This window comes from Acomys russatus, chromosome 29 (assembly GCF_903995435.1).
Source record: "Acomys russatus chromosome 29, mAcoRus1.1, whole genome shotgun sequence".
NCBI lineage: Eukaryota > Metazoa > Chordata > Mammalia > Rodentia > Muridae > Acomys > Acomys russatus.
Window position 1 is genome coordinate 27,894,737 of NC_067165.1, and position 7,564 is coordinate 27,902,300.

The 7,564-nt window shown below is 45.3% G+C and overlaps 1 protein-coding gene across 1 annotated transcript in view; it reads right to left on the reverse strand.

Annotated features, from left to right (window-relative positions):
* Positions 1-4,790: 4,790 nt before the first annotated feature.
* Positions 4,791-7,564, reverse strand: part of LOC127211241 (oligosaccharyltransferase complex subunit OSTC) — a 17,465-nt gene continuing 14,691 nt past the window's right edge. The window contains 3 exon segments of the mRNA XM_051171066.1: positions 4,791-4,979; positions 4,981-5,072; positions 5,075-5,200. Of these exon segments, the coding sequence (XP_051027023.1) occupies positions 4,791-4,979; positions 4,981-5,072; positions 5,075-5,200 (407 nt within the window).

Here is a 7,564-nt window from a genome sequence, read left to right on the forward strand (position 1 = left end):
CCAGCCTCCAGCCTCCTTTTGGCTATGTGGGCAACAGTGACTCTACATTCAATTTCCTCCTGCTGTCCCCACATGTCCTGGCATTATAGGCATGTGCCACCACGACAGCTGTGTGTGTGAGTGTCTGTGTCTGTGTGTTCCTCAGGAGCCATCCACCTTGTTTTTCGTTTTGCTTGTTTGTTTTTGTTTGTTTTGTTTTGTTTCCAGACAGGGTTTCTCTGTGTAGCCCTGGCTGTCCTGGACTCACTTTGTAAACCAGGCTGGCCTCGAACTTACAGAGATCCTCCTGCCTCTGCCTCCTGCCTCCCGAGTGCTGGGGTTACAGGCGTGTGCCACCACGCCCGGCTCAGCTATCTTTCTTATTCAACTTGGGACCACCTTTCCCGGTGTGGCAGCTCTCACAGTGGGCTGGACCCACCCATAACAACTACTTATGGAGAAAATGCCCCGTGGACTTGCCTACAGGCCAATCTAACGGATGCATCTTCTAAGACGGGGTTCCCTCTTTCTGGATGACTCTAGCTAGTATCAAGTTGACAAACACTAACAAGCACAGAAGCCATATGAAACAATATAGAACGGAGCTCTGCAATGGTAGCATCTGCCTGACATTCAGAGCTTGAGACACGGAGAAAGGATGATTGTGAGTTCGAGGCCAGCCTAGACTATATAACAAACAGGAACAAAAATCCTTTCCATAGGAGCCTACACTCTACCTCACATGCTGCTTTTGTGTCTAGTGATTCCTGGGAAGATTCAGGCTTTTTGGTTGGTTTGTTTTGGGGTTTGTTTGTTTGTTTGGTTGGTTTTGCATTCATGTCTTGCCTGCATGTATGTCTGTGAGAGGGTGCTAGATCTTCTGGACCTGTAGTTACAGACAGTTGTGAGCTGCCATGTGGGTGCTGGGAATTGAACTCAGGACCTGGAAGAGCAGCCAGTGCTCTTAACCGCTGAGCCATCTCTCCAGCATGGTCTTGGTTTTTTGAAGCATGGACTCTCTACATAGTTCTGGCTGTCCTAGCACTCAATTTATAGAACAGGCTGGCCTTGAACTCCCAGAGATCCTCCTGCCTCTACCTCCTGGGTGCTGGGATTAAAGTTGAGTGTTGCTCCAGAGTCACATACAACTTGGTGGAGTGGCAAATGCCTGTAATCGCAGCACTCAGGAGGTGGAGACACGAGTGTTAGTAAGTTCAAGATCCTTCTCAGTGATATAACAAACTAGCCTAGGAGACCTGAGATTGGGGGAGGGGTGGGGGCCTAGGGTGGGGGGTGTGGAGAACTTTCCCTGCAGGGTGGTGGAGCACATCTTTAATCCAAGCACTTGAGAGGTAGAGGCAGGTGGATCTCTGTGAGTTCCAGGCCAGCCTGGTCTATAAAGTGAGATCCAGGCCAGTCTGGTCTACAAAGTGAGTTCCAGGCCAGCCTAGTCTATAAAGTGAGTTCCAGGACAGCCTGGTCTACAAAGTGAGTTCCAGAACAGCCTGGTCTATAAAGTGAGTTCCAGGACAGCCAGGGCTACATGGAGAAACCCTGTCTCGAAAAACAAAACAAAAGCAATAACAAAAAATGTCCACAAATTTAGCAACTTAAAACCTATCTCACTCAGGGAGACAGAGGCAGGCTGATCTCTGTGAGTACAAGGTCAGGCTGGCCTATAAAGACAGTTCCAGGGGCTTGAGAGATGGCTCAGAGGTTAAGAGCACTGACTGCTTTTCCAGAGGTCATGAGTTCAACTCCCAGCAACCACATGGTGGCTCACAACCATCTATAATGTGATCTGATGCCCTCTTCAGCACTGTATACATAATAATAATTTTTTTTAAATCTTAAAAAAAAAAAGACAGTTCCAAGACAGCCAAGGTTACACAAAGAAACCTTGTCTCCAAAAACAAAAACAAAAACAAAAACCTATCTCACGCAGTTTCTGAGTCAAGGGTTGGCGCTAGTGAGGCTCAGACTTTTTCATGAGGTTTCTGAGCTGTTTGTCCACGTGACAAACACCAAAGAAAAGAGTTTGAAAAGAAGAAGGGTTTATTTTAGCCCCTGGCTTCAGAGCTACCAGTCCATGGTCATTGGCTCCTTTGTTTCTAGCGCAGCCAAGGCAGAGTATCATGGATCGGAGCTGCATGCAGCACCCAGGAGACAGGGAAACAGAAAAAAACAGAAGACTGAGAACATCATTGGCTCTCCAGGGGACACCTCTAGCACTGGGCTGTAATTCAGCTGTAGGAGGTTTCCCTCATATGCAGGACACCCTCAGATCGGGAGCTCAAGGTCATCCCCAGCAACATAGTGAGTTCAAGGCCAGCTGGGATACATAAGAACCTGTCTCTAGAAGCGCAGCACAGAGGTAAGGAGGGAGGACAACCTCCCATGACCCACTTCTCCTACAAGGCCCGTTTTCTAAGGCTTCTCAGCCAGATCTTGTATTAGAGCCCTCCTGACTACATTGGTCCCAAGGCCCCGCTTCTGAGTCCTGCCATACTGAGGACCAAGCCTTCACCACAAGCTTTTGGTATGTTTCACATTCAAACCACAAGGTTACAGGCAAAGTCTTGGTGGGCAGAGCCATCCAAAGGATTAACTGAAGAAACAGGACCCAATGCAAACAAAACAGAAAAACCAATCCATTCCCAATGGTACAATGGGAGGCCAACCTTGTTTTCCAAAGCAAGCTAGTTTTTGATAGAGGGAACATAGCGATATCCTTGAACAAGCAGTGGGGAGGCTGCAGACTATCTTATGGCTCGCCTCATGTGTTACTCAGGTTTGTCCCCACGGTCTTACCTGGTCTGGGGGAGATGTGCCCACAGGAGTAAGGGTCATTGGGGCTGCCATCTTGGAGATAAGTTCCCAGTGAATCTTTTTGTTTGTTTGTTTGTTTGTTTGTTTTGAGCCTGGCCTGGAACACTCTATAAAGACCAGGCTGGCCTCAGACTCAACAAAGATTCTCCTGAGTACTGGGATTCGAGTCCTGCGCCACCACACCTGGCCCAGATACTTGAATCTTTTCGCATGCTGACTGAAATCAGACATTTTAGAAGAGCCTAGTGGAGTCATTTTATATATAGTCTGGATCATATGATCGATTAGGAGGACCAGAGTTTGCATCTCCTGTCGCAGTAGGATCCCAGTCTTCTGTGTCGTTCTTCCAGAAATGTTCAAAGTATTCGTCAGTTCAGCTTTGCTCGGTTCAGAGAGACACACTTGCCCTCCGGGTGCTCGGGCTCTAGTGGGAGCAAACTTCAAGAAAAAACAGGGTAATGGAAGCACGAAAGATTGGAGAAGGGCCGGGCATGGTGGCACACACCTTTAATCCCAGCACTCTGGAGGCAGAGGCTGGCAGACTGCTGTGAGTTCGAGGCCAGTTTGGTCTACAATGAGTCCAGGACAGCCAAGGCCACACAGAGAAACCCTGTCTCAAAAAACTAAAAAAAAAAAAAAAAAGGAAAGAAAGAAAGATTGGAGAAGAAAGATTTGTGCAGGGCAAGGTTAGCAAGCCGCGGCCATTGGTTAATGCAGGATCTGCTTTCGTACGTTAGGCACTGCAGTTCTCCCGCCACCCCCAGTTGTTTGTGCTGTGTGCCTGCTTTCCTACTGAGAGCAGAAGAGAGTCCTCGCAGCAGAAGCCTCCAGTGGCAACGTCAGGATAGTCTGCAGTACGTATCATCTGATTCCTTTTGAGAAAATACTTGCTGACCTAAGCTTTGCTTCCAAACATGGAGTAGAGAGTGTGGCACACAAAGACTGAGGCTGAGAAGGAGCTCAGAGTCCGGAAGGCCAGCTGGGCTACAAAGCAAGACCCTGAATCAAAACAAAACAAACACAAACAACAAGCAGATAAAAGCCAAGGAAGGTTAGAGGCAAGGTGTACACAGCTGTCAGATCTTTGTGGTGGAGGAAGGAGGGAGAAGAGCGGCCTGCGAGTTGGTTGTTGCCACCTCAGCCTGAGGACCTGAGTTCAATGTGTAGAACTGACTCCAAAAAGTTGTCCTTTGCCCCCCCTCCCCTCACAATTTCACATACACCCCATACACTCTCCAGTGCTGGGATTAAAGGTGTGTGCTACTGCCTGGACTATAATTTTTTTGTTGTTGGGTTTTTGTTTTGTTTTGTTTTTTGAGACAGAGTTTCTCTGTATAGCCTTGGCTGTCCTGGCTAGCTTTGTGGACCAGGCTGGCCTCGAACTCACAGAGATCCGTCTGCCTCTGCCTCTGCCTCCCGAGTGCTGGGATTAAAGGTGTGCGCCCAAATAATTTTGGGGGGTGGGGCTGTAAAAAACAATCATTTTATTCAATCCCAAAGTTTTAGAAGTGGAGTACACTTTAAGAAATAAAAAACTAAGAAGAAAATGCCACTGAACATAGCTGGTACATTGGAATAGGTCATCAGGAAAAATACTGTAGTGAACTTGTCTGATACTGTGAATTTCCAGTCTTGGCTTTAATATGCTTGCTAAGGTGTCTCTCAATGCTGCTTTTACACTGCTCTTCATTCTTTTCTTTTTTTTAATATTTATTTATTATGTATATGGTATCCAGCCTTCATGTACACCTGCACACCAGAAGAGAGCACCAGATCTCATCATAGATGGTTGTGAGCCACCATGTGGTTGCTGGGAAGTGAACTCAGGACCTCTGGAAGAGTAGCCACTGCTCTTAACCACTGAGCCATCCCTCCAGCCCTGCTCTTTATTCTTTTCCACACTGCACAAGGGAGTGGGTCAGCCTTCAAAGCTTTATTAACGGGAGTAGATCCAGGATCCACTGCTTTCTTCTCAAGAGACGCTAGCCCATCAGGTAGCCCGGCAAGTTCCTTCTCACGAAGACTCTAGCCATTAGGAAACTCAGTAGGACACAGACAAAGCCAATGAGAAGAAGAAGAAACCTATTGACTTTGGGAATATTTGGTGCGTTGGATTGGTCCAGGATTATGAAACCTAAACCTCCTATTGTAAACAGAAAGCTAGACGCCAAGTCCGTCCATAATATACTGTCCATTTACTCTGTATGCCAAGAAAGCTACTGGTCTCTGATGCTCATGTTTACAGGTCACTAAGCCAACACTTAGATTATTCCTCTGGTAATGAGGAAGTAAGACACCACCACCATGGTGTACACCATCATGGCTGACAGCATGTGGACCCAGGGCGGCTTCTTCAGTTTCAGGTTAGGTCATTCGAGCACTAAGAACGAGTCTCCATATTAGCAGCGGTAGTAGCCTCCCCCCGAATCTATTTTTTAAAGAAGAATTATAAAAAATATGTTGGCCTCCTGAGGACAAGTCATGTAGATCAGTCTAATTTCACTCTCACCCAGTGCAATGTCATGCCAGGAACTGTGTCACTAGGGCTGGCTCGTGCACTGCTGAGGATGGAACTCAGGCTTTCTGTCCATGAGACAAGCGCTCTACCAGCTGAGCTAAAAGCACAGCCCAAGATGTCTTATGTCTGTTCTCCCTGACAGGATTACACAGAGAAGCCCTGTCTCTAAAATCAAACAAAAAGCCAGATGTTGTGGTGTGCTCAGAGAGGGAGAGGCTAGCAGATCGCTGTGAGTTCGAGGCCAGCCTGGTCTAAAAAGTGAGCCCAGGACAGCCAAGCTACAAAGAGAAACCCTGTCTCAAAAAACTAAAAAACTAATAATAATAATAACAATAACAATAACAATAATAATAATTTAAAAAGAAAGAAAAGAAAGGACAAAAACAACAACAAAGAAAAGCTCTTTGATTAAATTTGTGTGCTAGGGCTAAGCCACACCACAACTAGGTTTTTCTAGTACACAATCTTGGGGTTCACAGTGTGATTGAATATCCTGCAACATTTCCGTCTTTTTCTCTAAATAAAAGACTCTTTCTCTAACACATGTGTGCTCTTGAGAAAGAATACATGTGAAAACAAAAATACAAAAATAAAAGTAGAATTACAGAACTTGAGAGACAGATCTCTGTGAGTTCAAGGCCCTCCTGGTCTATGGAGCTAGTACTATCACAGCCAGGGTTACACAGAGAAACCCTGTCTCCATAAACCAACCCACCAACCAACCAAACAAACAAACAAACAAATACCAGATGGAGCTGGAGATTGGGTTAAGTTGTTAAGAGCACTTGCTGCTCTTGTGGACGACCCAGGTTCAATTCCCAGCACCCACATTGGGCCGATCACAACCCCCTGTAACTTCAGCGAGGGTAGAGGGTTGGATGCTGAGGGCTTGTCTGGGCTACAGAATTACTTCAAGGTTATCTTTCAGTGAACAAGTAAGATCTTTTTTTTTTTTTAAGTTTTTAAATTTTAAAAAGAAAAAGGTCCGGGGGGAAATCAGGTGATGTAGCATTGTATGGGTCCCCAAATTAAATCCCCAGTCCAAAAATAAAAATAAATAAGTATAAAAGGACAGAATGTACAACTCAGTTGATGGAACGCTTCCAAGCAAGTAGAAAACCCTGGATTCCATCCCAAGAGATAGCATTAGTCCATCAGATTGAATTATAAAAGTTCTTTGACTTTCCTATTCAGGTTTGCTCACTTTTTTACTTTTTATTTAGTTTAGTTTTTAGTTTTCGTTTTTCTTTTTTTTTTTAAGAGTTATTATTTATTTATTTATTTATTTATTTATTTATTATGTACACAGTGCACATCAGGTCACATTAGAGATGGTAGTGAACCACCACGTAGTTGCTGGGAATTGAACTTAGAACTTCTGGAAAAGCAGTCAGTGCCCTTAACCGCTGAGCCAACACAGGGTCTGTCTGTGTATCCCTGGCTGTCCTAGAACTCTGCTCTGTTGGTGTCCTCTAACACAGAGCTCTGCCAGCTAAATGCCACCACACTTGGGTTGGTTTTTTTTTTTTTTTTTATTTTTATTTGATCACTTTACAGCCTGATCCCAGGCCCCTCCCTCTTCTCCCAGTCTGGTCCTTATAACCCCCCTCCTATTTGTATTCAAAGGAGAGAAATAAAAGGTATGGCTTCAGTAGGTCAGAAGTGTGGAGAATCTGGGAGGGATGGGGAAGACTGTTCAGAATATATTTATGAAAAAAATATCTATTTTTTTTAAAAAAAGATTTATTTGTTATGTATACAGTATGCATCAGATCACATTATAGTTGGTTGTGAGCCACGATGTGGTTGCTGGGAATTGAACTCGGGGCTTCTGGAAGATCAGTCAGTGCTCCTAACCACTGAGCCATCTCTCCAGCCCCCGAAAAAAAATCTAGAGCCAATTAAAAAAGAACAAACTTTTAAACACACTGACTTTTGTCCCAATGAAACAAAACAAAACCTAATCCAACAAAGTCTTGACACCTAGATCACTCAGTTAAGCCCGCCTGGTGGTACTCTCCTGTAATACCAGCTCTCAGGAGGCTACGGCAGGAGACTTGTCATGAGTTTGAAGCAACACTGGGCTACATAGCAAGTACCAGGCCAGCCAGAACTACACATCAAACTGACAACGAGCCCCGTATGGTGACTTTACACCTGGTCTCTACTATTCGGGAGGGAAAAGAGGAGGATCAGCCTCATCTACAGATCCCTGGAGCTGCAGTTACAGGAGATGGT